Below are 15025 nucleotides of genomic sequence, written 5' to 3'. Positions count from 1 at the left end.
TCCAAACAGGCTTTGTGTGAGCAACATGGCTGTTTATTCACCTGGGTGGAGGTGGGCTAAGGCCGAAAAGGGCATTAGCAAAGGGCAGTGGGGTTGGTTTTATAGGTTTGGGTAGTTTTTTGGGGAGCAGGGGTGTTGCAGAGTAAGATCAGTTACAGTGGCGGGGAGGGGGTGGTTAGGGACAGGCAGTATACATGACCACAAGTTCAGGTACAATGGCAGGGTTAGGTGAGAGGTATTTACATTATCATAAGAACAGTTAAGATGGCAGGCAGGGTTGGGTGAGACATCAGCCAAGGCAAGCAGGACTTCAGACTTTCAGGCTCCAGGCTTGCATATGGAGACCTGACAGTGATGAAGAGTAAAATGACTAGAAAGGGCCTGGAGTGGTGGCTCATGCCTGTAATTCCAGCACTTCGAAAGGCCAAGGTGAGCAGATCACTTGAGCCTAGGAGTTTGAGACCAGCCTGGGCAACACGGTGAGACCCCATTTCTACAAAAAATACAAAAGTTAGCCAGGTATGGTGGTGCATGCCTATAGCCCCAGCTATTGGGGAGGCTGAGGTAGGAGGATCACCTGAGCTCAGGAGGTCAAGGTTGTGGAGAGCTGGCGCCACTGCACTCCAGCCTGGGTGACAGAGTAAGACCCTGTCTCAAAAAAAAAAAAAAAAAAAAAATCACTAGGAAAGTGGGATAATGGGAGAATCCTAGTTGAAATACAGCTATACCCATCTTAATAATGTGCCATGTATACACAGATGTGTGTATACACAGATGCACCTGAACTTGTGTATTTAACAATATTAAACTGACAGCCTGCCTGCTTCAACCTTTGCTGACATTTGCTAAGGGATAGAATTCAAGGTGACAGAAGACTTCTCTATCATCTGGAGCTAGAGAAATCTATATAGCTCCTGCAATCAACTCTCAGGAAGGAGTAGGCCATGTTTCTATGAAGAGGGTCCACCCCTCAGAATCGAATCCCAGTGGAATCACTTTTAAAGAGATGAGAATTTGTCCACAGAGGAGAATTATTCAGCTTTGCTTTTTGACTCATTCCATGTGACTCAAGCGGCCAGCATCTCATTCTAATACCTCTAGGGGCACTTGTTTGCCTTGCTAAGAAATGTTATCTGCACAGAAAAGGGCCTCCTGATTTGAGGCTGGGGAACATCGAGCCTTTGGGAATGCCATGCTTCATCAAGTGACACCCAAAGGACTCCAGCTTAGGGGGCTCTCACCTCTCTATTACTCTGCTGCTGCTTCTTTTTTTTTTTTTTTTTTTTTTTGAGACAGAGTTTCACTCTTGTTGCCCAGGCTGGAGTGCAGCGGTGCAATCTCGGCTCACTGCAACTTCCGCCTCCTGGGTTCAAGTGATTCTCCTGCCTTAGCCTCCAGAGTAGTTGGGATTACAGGCATGCGCCACCACGCCCAGCTAATTTTGTATTTTTAATAGAGACCGGGTTTTTCCATGTTGGTCAGTCTGGGGTCGAACTCCCCACCTCAGGTGATCCTCCTGCCTCAGCCTCCCAAAGTGCTGGGATTACAGGTGTGACCCACCACACCCGGCCTCTATTACTCCCTCTGTGAGCCTTTCATGGGTTCCTTCACTCCCCTCATTTCTAGTTATTTTTCCCTGGGAGTCGGCTTCAGCCCTCTTTTCATTCTGCGTTATCTTGCCTGCTTTCAGGGTTCCAACTACCTATGGAATTGTGACTTCCTAATTTACATCTCTAGCCCAGCCTTTTCTCAAATTCCAGATCCACTTATCCACAGGATACTCCAGATGTCTACCTTAAAGTTGTCACTAGTGCCACCTGTTCACCAAGTCCCCAGACTTACTCTTCTCCCTGTGTTATTTTTAATCTCAATGGCACTGAGAGTTTGCCAAGCGTGGAAGCTGGAAGTCATTACTGATTTCTCCCTTACTCCATCCTCACTCTGTTCACTAAATCCTGTTTAAGTCACCCAGATGATCATTCAGCGAACACATTTCAAGCACCTACTATGTGCCAGGCATTGTGTTAGGTATCTACTGTGAAGCAAAAATAGACAAGGTCCTTGCCCTCATGGCTTACAGTCTAGCTTGGGAATCAATGTCCTGAAGGAAATGTGTCCCAGGTTATGAGAGTGTTTAGTCTGGGATACAGGGAAGGCTTCCCCAAAAAGGGGGAGATCTGAAGGATGCCTTAAGAATTAAGTAGATCAAAGGCACAGGTGGGGAGTTCAATTTCTAAGCAGACAAAATGGCTTGTGTATGAGCTCCAAATGGGGTGGAAGGAATGAGGAATGTCCTTCACGGGACTAAGGAACGGACTTTGGGAAAGTGAGTGGTCTTCCAGGAAGGCCATCGTGGCTGAGGGGTAATGAATTGCAGAATACTGCAATGGGAGAGGACACTGGGGAAGTGGGAGAGGCCCCATTGCTAAGCACCCTGTAAAGGTTTTGGTCCTTTTTCTAAGAGGACCGAGAAGTTTTTTTTTTTTTTTTTTTGAGATGGAGTCTTGCTCTGTCACCAAGGCTGGAATGCAGTGGGGCGATCTTGGCTGACTGTAACCTCTGCCTCCCAGGTTCAAGCGATTCTCCTGCCTCAGCCTCCTGAGTAGCTGGGACTACAGACACATGCCACCACACCCGGCTAATTTTTCTATTTTTAGTAGAAAATAAAAAACCCTGAAAATTTTCGTATTTTTAGGGTTTTTACCATGTTGATCAGGCTGGTCTCAAACTCCTGATCTCATGATCCGTCTGCCTTTGCCTCCCAAAGTGCTGGGATTACAGGCACAAGCCACCACACCCTGCTGACAGAGAAGACTTTTAAGGTGGGTGGGATGGTGGGCAGGGAAGGTTGAGGGATGACAGATTTCTATATGGAATTCGCTCTGGCTACTTCCATATAGAAAATGGATTCAATGGGGCCTGGGTGGAGGTGGGGGAAGGTGGTCCCATTGGCCTCCTCCTTGCCATCCCCAGAGCCATGATCCCCAGTTCAGACTTTGTTGTCTCTTCTCTCCTTGCAGCAGAAAACACCTCTACTGTGGTCCCTAGCAACTCACCTTCAGTGTGGCTATCTCACTTCTTCCATAGAAAAGAAAATCAACAATTCTTCTTTGGGCTCAAAATGAACTTCAAACTCCTTAGTCTGGCTACAAGTCCCTTCAAACCTGGCCCTTGTCTTCCTCACTAGTGTCACATCCAACCACCTGTGATGAATACTCTGTGCTCTACTCCATACAAGGGAGACTCGAGAGCTAGACCGCAGTTTGAGGTGAAAGGACCAAAGGAGTAGAGGCACCGAGAGCCAGATCTGAGGCTGAGTCAGAGGTCTGGATGTTAACTGAACAGAAAGGAAAGGAAACTGGATGAACAGGGGGTTTCAGGCAGTTGGCTTTCAGCACCTTCAGGCACTTGGCTACAAGACAGTCAAACACCAACATTTGGGAAGCACTCAGGACAAGGCATCTGGAGGCTTGGATGCAAGACCAAAGGTACACTTGCTGGGAGGTAGCTCCCCAGGACAGGCCCCCGAGCACTGACAGGTGGGAACTTAAGGAAAGGACCCCCAACCAGTAGAGGAATGAGGTTCCCAGACAGCCATGACCACAGGTGGTAAAGAATGGGCAGGACTCAGAAACTTGTAACTCAGAAGAAGGTCAAGGGCAATGGCTGACTTGATAGGAGGAGAACAATGAGAACATTATATTCTACCTATCTAGAGCCAGAATGAATTCTAGAACAAAAGGGGCAAGGTCAAGCTTCCAGTCACGGCGAGAGCTAGAAGGGTGTGGAGAAAGCAGTGGGCAGCTCCTGCCTTTGCCTGCACCAAGTTCAACAAACATACATTCACAGCCATGGCTGGTCCCCAGAGACACACAAGACAAGGATGTTAATGCTCATGCACCCCAAAGAGCTGCGCCTGCCTGGGAGACCCATCCTCCTTGAGGGTCCCCAGAGACACACAAGACAAGGACGGTAATGCTCATGCACCCCAAAGGGCTGCGCCCGCCTGGGAGACCCATCCTCCTTGAGGGTCCCCAGAGACACACAAGACAAGGACGGTAATGCTCATGCACCCCAAAGAGCTGCGCCCGCCTGGGAGACCCATCCTCCTTGAGGGTCCCCAGAGACACACAAGACAAGGACGGTAATGCTCATGCACCCCAAAGGGCTGCGCCCGCCTGGGAGACCCATCCTCCTTGAGGGTCCCCAGAGACACACAAGACAAGGACGTTAATGCTCATGCACCCCAAAGGGCTGCGCCCGCCTGGGAGACCCATCCTCCTTGAGGGTCCCCAGAGACACACAAGACAAGGACGGTAATGCTCATGCACCCCAAAGGGCTGCGCCCGCCTGGGAGACCCATCCTCCTTGAGGGTGGGTGAAATCTCAACATAAGTGCGGTTGTGAGAGTAGCTCTGTGACTCTAAGAAGGGTTTCTGGAGACCATGATTGTGTCCAGTTCACACGGTAACTAGAAGACTGTGACATACTTTAGAGGGCGGTGAGGTCATAGAACACCAGCTTTAAAGTAAGTGACTCATGTGTGCCTCATTTATTTTTAAAAGCAACTTCTGAGAAGGGCTTAGAACAATTTTTTCCCCCTGAGTGCCATTTTCCATCGGTACTCACAGAACAGTAAGGTGTGTCTGTAATGGCTGCACTGAGTTGTCTCTTGGACAGTGTCAGAAGGGACATAAAGAAGGTGGACAGAGAACTAAGGCAACTGAGATGCATCGACGAATTTAGCACGCGCTGCCTGTGCGACTTGTATGTGCACCCCTATTGCTGCTGCGACTTGCACCCATATCCGTACTGCCTGTGCTATTCCAAGCGATCACGCTCTTGCGGCCTGTGTGATCTCTACCCATGTTGCCTGTGTGACTACAAGCTTTACTGCGTGCGCCCCTCTCTCAGAAGTTTGGAGAGGAAAGCCATTAGAGCCATAGAAGATGAGAAGCGAGAGCTTGCCAAGTAAGAGAACTTACTTTTAGATTTTTATAGTCGGTATATTCGCCTTACAAGTTGGAATAAGGAAAAAATTTTGTGACAATCAATACTTGAACAAAGATTAAAAGCGTTCAGGATAATGACCCTGGTGACTTAGGAAAGATCTAAGGGAAAAAGAGTAGATGAGTCCATGATGGGAATTGTAGGGTTCTCAAAAGACAAGGTAATGATGTTGACTGGCAGTCACTGGTGTTTTATAGCAAGAATTCCAGTATGATAACACAGCTTTAATGAGGGGAAGAAACAGGGGGTGTCATTAAAAAGCCATTGGAAGCAGCAAACTAAACATTTTTCCTGGTTATGAGTGAAGTGATTTGAGTATATTTAGACTTACAGAAATGACTGTAGGAGAAGTAATAATAATTGATCAAATCCTTAATGTCTGCCAGAGGCTTTACAAGCAGGAGAGCAAAGTGAACAACAGAGGCCTTGCCTCGGTTTTGTGAGAATATCATCTTCCTATCCCCATCTTCCTATCCCCCCCTGCGGACAAAAGACTGACCTGGTATCTGGAGTTAGGTCTGTCATGTTGGCCTCCCCTCTGACTCTAGCAAAGGTCTTGCAGATAAACGATGGGGCTGAGTTGTAGCTTTCAGAATAGACTTGAAAGGCTTTTTAATTGAATTGGGCAAGTTAAAAGAGTCAGTTTAAAAAAGTGTTCTTTGATTATATTTTCTTTTTACCTGGAGAAAGCTTTCCGTTTCTAACTTTTTACATATGGCATTTAGTCTGTTACTATGGATGAAAAAGATGATTGAAAGTGCTGTCCCTGGTTAAATAAATGATAATACATTCAAACACTGGAATAATAAGTAAATGTAAAAAGGTTTAATGAAGCATTTTACATACTGATGTATTAAATCAAACAAGCAAAGTGCAGAAAAACTGAAAGACAGATGATAGATACATAGATAGATAGTTAGATAGATAATAGATAGATAGATAATAGATAGATAGTTAGATAGATAGACAGACAGAGAGAGTCTCTTGAGAACAGTGACGGTGAGGTTTCTTTGGACAAAGCAATAGGAGGCTGGGCGCAGTGGCTCACGCCTGAAATCCTGGCACTTTGGGAGGCCAAGGTGGGCAGATTACCTGAGGTCAAGAGTTCAAGTTAGTCTGGCTAACATGGTGAAACCCCATCTCAACTAAAATCCAAAACAATCCCCCACCCCCCGCAAAAAAAAAAACTGTCTCAAAAAAAAAAAAAAAAAGACAATTATTGTCTAGGTCACCAGCCACCAATGGCCAGGAATGACCCTCCCTCATAGACAGCCTGGGAGCTTTCACCTATAAATTCATCTATAGTCTGAACCAATGTTTATATTTATTTCTTAGGGTATCAAATTACATAAATTGCTCACACTGTGGCAGGGGCTCTTTTTAAAACATTTGGTCCAAGTTAAGGTTTCCTTGTGAGCAGATCGGCAGCCACTCTCCTCCTACCTTTGGATACTTGAATACTCTTGTCCAGGCCTTTCCAGTCTATCTGCTGGCTGCTCTCCTCTCCCCATACTCCACCAATGACAGTGCCTCCATGTCCTGTGCCATCTACTCTCTTTATGCCTCTTTCAGGAGCCCTGTTTTTTGGCATGCAGTAGAAAGAATTTCACGCTTAATTCTGGGTAGTGTAGTTTAGGCAAGAGGTAATGCTTTCTCTGGTTTGTGATGCTTGCCTGGGTCTTTGCCTGTTTTTCCGGTGCCTGTGGGCAGTATATGAAGCTGGTGATGTGTTTATATTAGTTCCTGGATCTCAGGCATGATAACTCCAAGTGCATTTTAGAAATGACCTCAGGCTTGCCCTCTTTGTCTCTTCCCATTCACACTACCTTGTGAAATTTCTGTGCTCTATTTTTGACAACTTGACATTTCACTCTCCAGAAAGACTTAGTGTCACTTACCTAAACATTCAATTTTCCTGAATATGGGTGAAAATGTTACGGATTCTAGACTCAATCCTAGAAGACCCAACTGTAGTATTTTTTCTTCTTCTAGTGTGATACCTTTTTTTCTTATCTCTAAGCTAGCTCCTGATCCATAATTAAATAGATACAGAAATATCATGTTGGTTTAATTTTTTTAAACAATCTTAGGTGTGAAAGCTTGCCCAAGGCTTTTTGAGTTTAGAATTCATATTCACATGACCTTCCTCCCCTTTAAAGAATGCGAGGAGGTTGGTTAGCTATGACATATCCTTTCAGATGGCAGGCTGTGTTGTCAAGAAGGTTCTTTGCCCAGTGGGAAGTAAAGACTCTAGTCTGTAGTTGCCTTGGCCCCCTAGAAACGGTTTTTCTGTGTTAGAGTCAATTTGCTGTGTCTCTGGGTCCTCCTTACTAACTAGCAAAAAGACTCGGCCAATAGTTTTTTAATTCATCCCACAGATTTCTTGAGCACTCCTGACTATATGTTATTCGATTGGGGTGTGTGTGTGTGTGTGTGTGTGTGTGCATGTGCATGTGGTGTGTTTCTCAGACTGGGCATAGAAAATCCAATCCAAGCTGAGTGCAGTGGTTTACCCCTGTAATCCCAGAACTTTGGGAGGCTAATATGGAAGAATTGCTTGAGTCCAGGAGTTCGAGACCAGCCCGAGCAACACAAGGAGACCCCCATCTCTACAAAAAATAAAAATAAAAAAATTAGCAGAGCGCAGTGGTGGCATAAGCTTGTGGTCCCCGATACTCAGGAGGCTGAGGTGGGAGAATAGCTTGAGCCTGGGAGGTCGGGACTGCAGTGAGCTGTGATTATGCCACTGCACTCAAGCCTGGGTGATAGAAAGAGATCTTATTTCAAAAAAGAAGAAAAAGGAAAGAAATCCAGTCCATTTCCATTGTTTACTGGGATGCTGCTTCAGAAGACAGCATGCTGGCAGCGTCCTCCTTAGTAGAGACCCAGGTAAGCCCCTTTGTTTCTTTAGCCTCTTTGATGCCCTCTTTTCCTTCCCAAGAGGCAGGCAGTGCCCCTGTCTCTTCCTCCCTCTTCTGGATTTAGAGGGTTGAGGGACTGCACTGGTTTCCTTTGTGGGAAGCCATGCCGCCAGTCTGATTCAAGTTGTGCATGATTCACCACCACATTCCATGGGCTTCTCTGTCCTCTGTCTTGAAGCTGGAGAAACAAAACCCAGGCCCTCCTCAATCCTGCCCTAGGAGTTTATTATCTAATTCACGGGTGCCCTGTGTGGCCAGGACACCTGGCAGTCCTCGTGAGCAAATGAACCTTGGTTTACAGCTATTCTCTTTACTGGTACCTAGAAACGAATCCTGAGACCATGTTTCTGTCCATGTACCCAAGTGTCTGTGCTTAGCACCTAGAAACTAATTCTGAGACCGTGTACCTAGAAACTAATCCTGAGACCATGTACCTAGAAACTAATCCTGAGACCGTGTACCTAGTACCTAGAAACTAATCCTGAGACCATGTACCTAGAAACTAATCCTGAGACCGTGTACCTAAGACCTAGAAACTAATCCTGAGACCATGTACCTAGAAACTAATCCTGAGACCATGTACCTAAGACCTAGAAACTAATCCTGAGACCGTGTACCTAGAAACTAATCCTGAGACCATGTACCTAAGACCTAGAAACTAATCCTGAGACCGTGTACCTAGAAACTAATCCTGAGACCATGTACCTAAGACCTAGAAACTAATCCTGAGACCGTGTACCTAGAAACTAATCCTGAGACCATGTACCTAGAAACTAATCCTGAGACCATGTACCTAAGACCTAGAAACTAATCCTGAGACCGTGTACCTAGAAACTAATCCTGAGACCATGTACCTAAGACCTAGAAACTAATCCTGAGACCGTGTACCTAGAAACTAATCCTGAGACCATGTACCTAGAAACTAATCCTGAGACCGTGTACCTAGTACCTAGAAACTAATTCTGAGACCATGTACCTAGAAACTAATCCTGAGACCGTGTACCTAAGACCTAGAAACTAATCCTGAGACCGTGTACCTAGAAACTAATCCTGAGACCATGTACCTAGAAACTAATCCTGAGACCGTGTACCTAGTACCTAGAAACTAATCCTGAGACCATGTACCTAGAAACTAATCCTGAGACCGTGTACCTAGTACCTAGAAACTAATCCTGAGACCATGTACCTAGAAACTAATCCTGAGACCGTGTACCTAGTACCTAGAAATGAATCCTGAGACCATGTACCTAAGACCTAGAAACTAATCCTGAGACCATGTACCTAGAAACTAATCCTGAGACCGTGTACCTAGTACCTAGAAACGAATCCTGAGACCATGTACCTAGAAACTAATCCTGAGACCGTGTACCTAGTACCTAGAAACGAATCCTGAGACCATGTACCTAAGACCTAGAAACTAATCCTGAGACCATGTACCTAGAAACTAATCCTGAGACCGTGTACCTAGTACCTAGAAATGAATCCTGAGACCATGTACCTAAGACCTAGAAACTAATCCTGAGACCATGTACCTAGAAACTAATCCTGAGACCATGTACCTAGTACCTAGAAACTAATCCTGAGACCATGTACCTAGAAACTAATCCTGAGACCGTGTACCTAGTACCTAGAAACTAATCCTGAGACCATGTACCTAAGACCTAGAAACTAATCCTTAGACCATGTACCTAGAAACTAATCCTGAGACCGTGTACCTAGTACCTAGAAACGAATCCTGAGACCATGTACCTAGTACCTAGAAACGAATCCTGAGACCATGTACCTAAGACCTAGAAACTAATCCTTAGACCATGTTTCTGTCCACATACCCAAGTGTCTGTGACTGGCATGAATCTTAGTGAAAAAGTCCCTTGAAATCTCCACACCAGGGGCACTCTCAAAACTTCAAAAATCTGCCTTCTTATTTCTTGGTTCCCCCTTCATGCTCTGAGGATGAAGTTTTCACTGAATCCACTCTTACTTGGTGAGGTTGATGATAGTCCGGCCTCACGGTGAGCTCTTTGTGGATTTAGAGGTAGCTCGCCTAGGTCTAAGCCCTCACAGAAAATTTTCTAGTCTCTCCCATTCTCTGACCCAGAGGTTGGAGTATAGGTGAGCCCTACGGGGCTTTCTGGCTGGTGAAAGACTGGCTCTCCCAATCTCATTGAGAGGAGCTCTCCCTTGCTTCCCTGTGTCCTCTGCAGAGGTGGAAGTGAGTTGGGCCCTTGGCTGCCTCTCTCTCATCATAGATTCTTCACAGCCATATTTCTCGGAGCTCGTCACCCCTGGCTGTGGGGGTAAGAGTTGCTCCCCATCTAGGCCAAATGCATTGCCATGCTTTGGTTTGACCTTATTGTTTAAGGTCATGATATAAGATATAAAGCTTCAGATTTAGGGCAAGTCCATGTAAGGGGGAGCCTGGTGCAGCTTGATAAAGACTTACACTTTATTGAGTGAAACTCTGTTCCTAGCACTTCATGTTCATTTAAGCCTTGTAACATGGGTGACATGTTGGGTGATCTTATCTTGGTCATCTTATAGTGAAACAGATTCAGGGGCAATGTTCTTGATCACTAGGTAGTGGCAGAGCCAAGACTTAAAGCCGTGTGTGCCTGAGTCTGGAATCCATGAGCTTAATCCCTGGTCAGTGGTTCTCAAAGTGTGGCCCCTGAACCTGATTAGTAGCATTACATGAAGCATGTTAGAAATTCAGATTCTCAGCTCCACCCTAGACCCATTGTCTCTGTCGCCCAGGCTGGAGTGCGGTGGTGTGATCTTGGCTCACTGCAGCTTCTGCCTCCCAGGTTCAAGTGATTCTCCTGCCTTAGCCTCCTAAGTAACTGGGATTAGAGGTGTGGACAACCACCCCTGGCTAATTCGCCACCTGTGTTTTAATAAACTCTGCAGGAGAGTCACATGCACCTGTGCCATGCTGAGTGACATTGTCCTCAGTATCAACCCAGAAGCCTGGTGAACAGAGAAAAGGCTGGAAAACAAGAGAAAAGAAGAAGAAAGGAGAAGAGAAGGAGAAAGATGTGTTGGAAAGAGAGGGATCCAGTTTAAATGGGTCTTTGGGATGGGGCTAAATTCAGGAGAAAAAGCAAAGAACTCCAATGACGCTTAGAGGAAGGCCTGCCCCACCTGGTTCCCTGGTAGGGGGACATTTTTGACATCGTCATCACTTTATTCATGACCAGGTTGAATCTGATGCATATCTTTGAGAAGATGGCTAGGTATATGGCTCATCATTGGTGTGACCAGCATGTTTCGTGTTCGGGAGTTTGGTTGTTCATCCTGCCGAAATTCAGCATTAGTAGGGAGGAGAGGAGGCCACACAGAGAGGCAGACACAGGCGCCAGCTGTCTGCTAGCTTTCCTAAGAGGCTTCTGCAAAGGGGCTGATTTCCCTATGTTGACTGAGGCTAAGCTTTGCCCTCATGATAACAAGCACAGTAGGCAAACTCCCTTTGCTCAGTACCCCATAGAACCATCGAAAATTCCAGGTGGGGTGATAGGCACATCAGCAGGCAGGAGTCAAATTGCAATTTCAGAGTTGAGTTTGATGAGTAAAATGTGGCTTCTGTAGTTTCCCCTAAACTAACACATCTTCCCCGATAACCACTGACTTCGAAGCAAGAAGAAAAGGAAGCATGATCTGGCCAAGACCTTTTGGGCAACTTCCTGAAGATGTCTGCAAGACCCTTGTACAGCTGTCACAGAGCCACAGGAGCCAAAGTGACAGGAATAGAGGAAAAGAAGGAACCCAAGCACAAAATACATAAAATTGTGCCCTGGGATTCAGGTTACTTAGAAGAGATGAATCTGGGCACCGACTTGGGCTTATAGAACTGGCTCCCAGATCCAGCTTCTGTGGAGGTCAAGAGGGCTTTGCCAAAACCAGCTGTGGCCATAGCCAGGGCCACTAGCAAGGACTCCTAGTTGGGGTCCTTGGTCCTCCTTCAGGAGGCCCAGCTGCATCATCATGGCAGGATTTGATGTTTCTCATCTCATATGAGAAGATCTGACCTGAACAGGAGAAGTTTGATTCTCAGCCCATGCACACACCACGGGAGAGTCTTGAAAGGCTCAGAAAGTGCCCACCTTGCTCTGTGCTTCCTCTGGGACTTGGCTGCTCTGGCTTTAAGCCTGTAATTCATCCAGAGAGGGCACCATGCCTACAGTTTAGGCTGGTTCCCTGCATCTTTGTGAGCTATTTTCTGCCCATCCAGCATGATAGCTTGTCCTCCTGCTTACCTCACAAAGATAAAGATTTCAAAGAGTCCAAAATTCTCTTACTTTCTCTTTAGTGTGGCATAGGGTACCCTGGCACACCCAGGGCAAGAAAGACAACCATGCCCCATGCCACCCCCAGGTTCCATGGGGCCAGAGGTAGAAATGGGGCTGAATGACTGGTAAGTCCTCCGGGTATATTACACAAGTTGTTTCTGTTTGCCTCAGTGTCTTCTGGGACTGAGTTCTATTTGATCATTTTATAATTAGCCACTAAGAAGAGTCTTGATTTGTAACTTTCAGTACCAGGGTAGTGAACATGCAAACTGTTAATCATGTTAGGGCTCAAGTGAAAAATACAGATAAAAATCAGTATGTATAGCATGATTTCATAAGAACACATACAAAACTCTCTCTTTCTACATGTATATAGAAATACACACACACACACACACAGTGTCAAACACCAAAACGCTGTTATATAAGATTATAGGTATTTTTAAAATATTCCATATGTTTACCTATCCGTATTTTGAATCTTCTACAATAAACCTGTATAACTTATGTAACAAAAAAGTAACTGCATAAACAAAATTCCACATACAAAAGTGATATGGTGATAATTACATTGGCATCACAGAGTTATTGTTAAGATTAAATAAAATATGCCTTTAACATGCTTAGCGCCTTCCACAGCACACTGCAAAAAAAGACAAAAGCCTAACATCCTATGTGCCAAGCACTATTGTAAATATTTTCTTACATTAACTAATTTAAGCCTCACAGCAACCCAATGATGTTGCTACTTTTATTGCCCCAGTTTTACAGATGAGGAAACTGAGGCACAGAGAAGTAGTTATCCACATGGCAGAGCGAAGATTTAAAACTAGATCCTCCAGTTCCAGAGTCTCCTCTTAGGCACTTTGCTTTACTATCTCTTGACATATCATAACTGATCAATTAGTGTGAGCTGCTACTATTTTTATTAAGGATTTTCACAGTAGAACTACTGAAGAGCAACAAGGCAGCTCTATAGGAACCATGGTAGCTCTGCAGTGGGGACAGAGGAGAACCCTGATATGTGGCATTTTCCAGTTTCCATGGTGTGGATATCCTCATCATGACTATGATTAATTTCAGGCTATCGGCATACAGTACTAAACGGGGAGTCAGGAAGAGACGTGCACTATCAGCTCTTGCGAGCTGATGGGATCCTGATTCGGGACACCACTTGCAGGCTGTTCTGTGATCAACACAGCCCCACCCAGCGACTGCATTTCTGCAGGTGCCAGCTGTCCAGAGCCTAGAGTGGCTTCCCAGCCTGGAGGAGCCAGGGCCTGCTGGGCAGAGCCAGGCAAGGGCTCTCCTGCCATGGTTGTTTGATTGAGCTTTCAGGCCGTCTCAGTGCAACTGCCAGAGCTAACACCTGTCCTATGAAGCAGTAGGGCTGGGTTCTAGAAGTGACAGCCATCACTAACATGCAGATTTTAAATGGTATCTTATTAGTTATATTCCATTGTTTAATCTATGTAAATATAAACTGTAATTTATATATAATTTAATTATAGCTATATATAATTTAATTATAGTGATAATAATGAGGGGGGTAATAATTAAAGCAGGATTTGTAATGTGCCAAGCACAGTGTTAAGTAAAATATCATAATCTTATCTAATCCTTCAATAGTCCTATATGATGCAGGCATTATTATTATCTCTATTTTGCATATGAGAAAACTGAGGCACAAAGGAGTTAAGGAACCTACCCAAGGTTCCATAACTAATAAGAGGAGGAGCTGGTATTTAAATAGAAGAGAAGGATTTGGAAGGCCAGGCAGCATTCACTGTTAACAGAGGTGTCCTTGTGAGGCAGTGTGATTCACATGGGTGGACTCACACTTTCTACTTCATGCATTTGTGTAAAGTTTATTTTCACAATGGCTAGTGTTAACTTCTGCTATTTCAAAAGAGAGAAATCAAAATATTGCTTCTCACGCTGTGTCTGGATTCTGAGTTCTGAGCTTCCTCTCGTCCTTTCCCTTTTCTCAATTCCAGACTGAGAAGAACAACAAATAGAATTCTGGCTTCCTCTTGCTGTAGCAGTAACATTTTAGGATCGGTGAATGTATGCGGCTTTGAGCCTGATCAAGTCAAAGTTCGAGTGAAGGATGGAAAGGTATGTGTGTCGGCTGAGCGGGAGAACAGGTACGACTGCCTCGGATCGAAAAAGTACAGCTACATGAACATCTGCAAAGAGTTCAGCTTGCCGCCCTGTGTGGATGAGAAGGATGTAACGTACTCCTACGGGCTCGGCAGTTGTGTCAAGATTGAGTCTCCTTGCTACCCCTGCACTTCTCCCTGCAACCCCTGCAGCCCCTGCAACCCGTGCAGCCCCTGCAGCCCCTGCAGCCCCTGCAACCCATGTGACCCTTGCAACCCGTGTTATCCCTGTGGAAGCCGATTTTCCTGTAGGAAGATGATTTTGTAAAGTGTGCGTAGGAACCCATTACTTAACAGAAGCCAGTTACTCCAGCCAGGCAGCTCTCCCAGGGTTTCTCTTCTCCTTCCCATGGCCCCTATTGCTTAAGGACGTAGGAAACTGAATACATAACTGCAATCTGCTGGTGTTGTGTGAATGTCTTTTGGTTAAACACGCTACAGGAGCCCTGCAGAGTTAGTGAACATCGGAAGAATTACTGGATGGGAATGGAAGGATGATACCGTGAGATGCACCCTCCCACTCCCTCCTCCATACCCAACTACCTCCAAACGCCCGGAGACGCTCTTTTTATGGGTATCCCCAGACCCTGTTTTCCCAGATGATCCAGTGAAATGGCCTAGCCCAGAAACCAAATGGTCAAAGCAG

General features: G+C 45.5%; 1 protein-coding gene across 1 annotated transcript; it reads left to right on the top strand.

The window, feature by feature from the left end:
- Positions 1-4550: 4550 nt before the first annotated feature.
- ODF1 (outer dense fiber of sperm tails 1) lies at positions 4551-14781 on the top strand. The gene is made up of 2 exons (XM_002759328.6): positions 4551-4971; positions 14215-14781. Exons 1-2 carry the CDS (start codon positions 4652-4654, stop codon positions 14645-14647), a joined length of 753 nt encoding a protein of 250 aa, XP_002759374.1. The 5' UTR covers positions 4551-4651; the 3' UTR covers positions 14648-14781.
- Positions 14782-15025: the final 244 nt, after the last annotated feature.

Source organism: Callithrix jacchus, chromosome 16 (assembly GCF_049354715.1).
Source record: "Callithrix jacchus isolate 240 chromosome 16, calJac240_pri, whole genome shotgun sequence".
Classification (NCBI taxonomy): Eukaryota; Metazoa; Chordata; class Mammalia; order Primates; family Cebidae; genus Callithrix; species Callithrix jacchus.
Note: the sequence above shows the minus strand (reverse complement) of the source record. Positions and strands in the feature narration are given on the sequence as shown.

Excerpts from the sequence above, each read along its gene's own strand:
- ODF1 (XM_002759328.6), top strand. The coding sequence starts at position 4,652 with ATGGCTGCACTGAGTTGTCTCTTGGACAGTGTCAGAAGGGACATAAAG. Across the intron at positions 4,972-14,214 it reads GAGAAGCGAGAGCTTGCCAA|ACTGAGAAGAACAACAAATA; the intron begins GTAAGAGAACTT and ends TCTCAATTCCAG.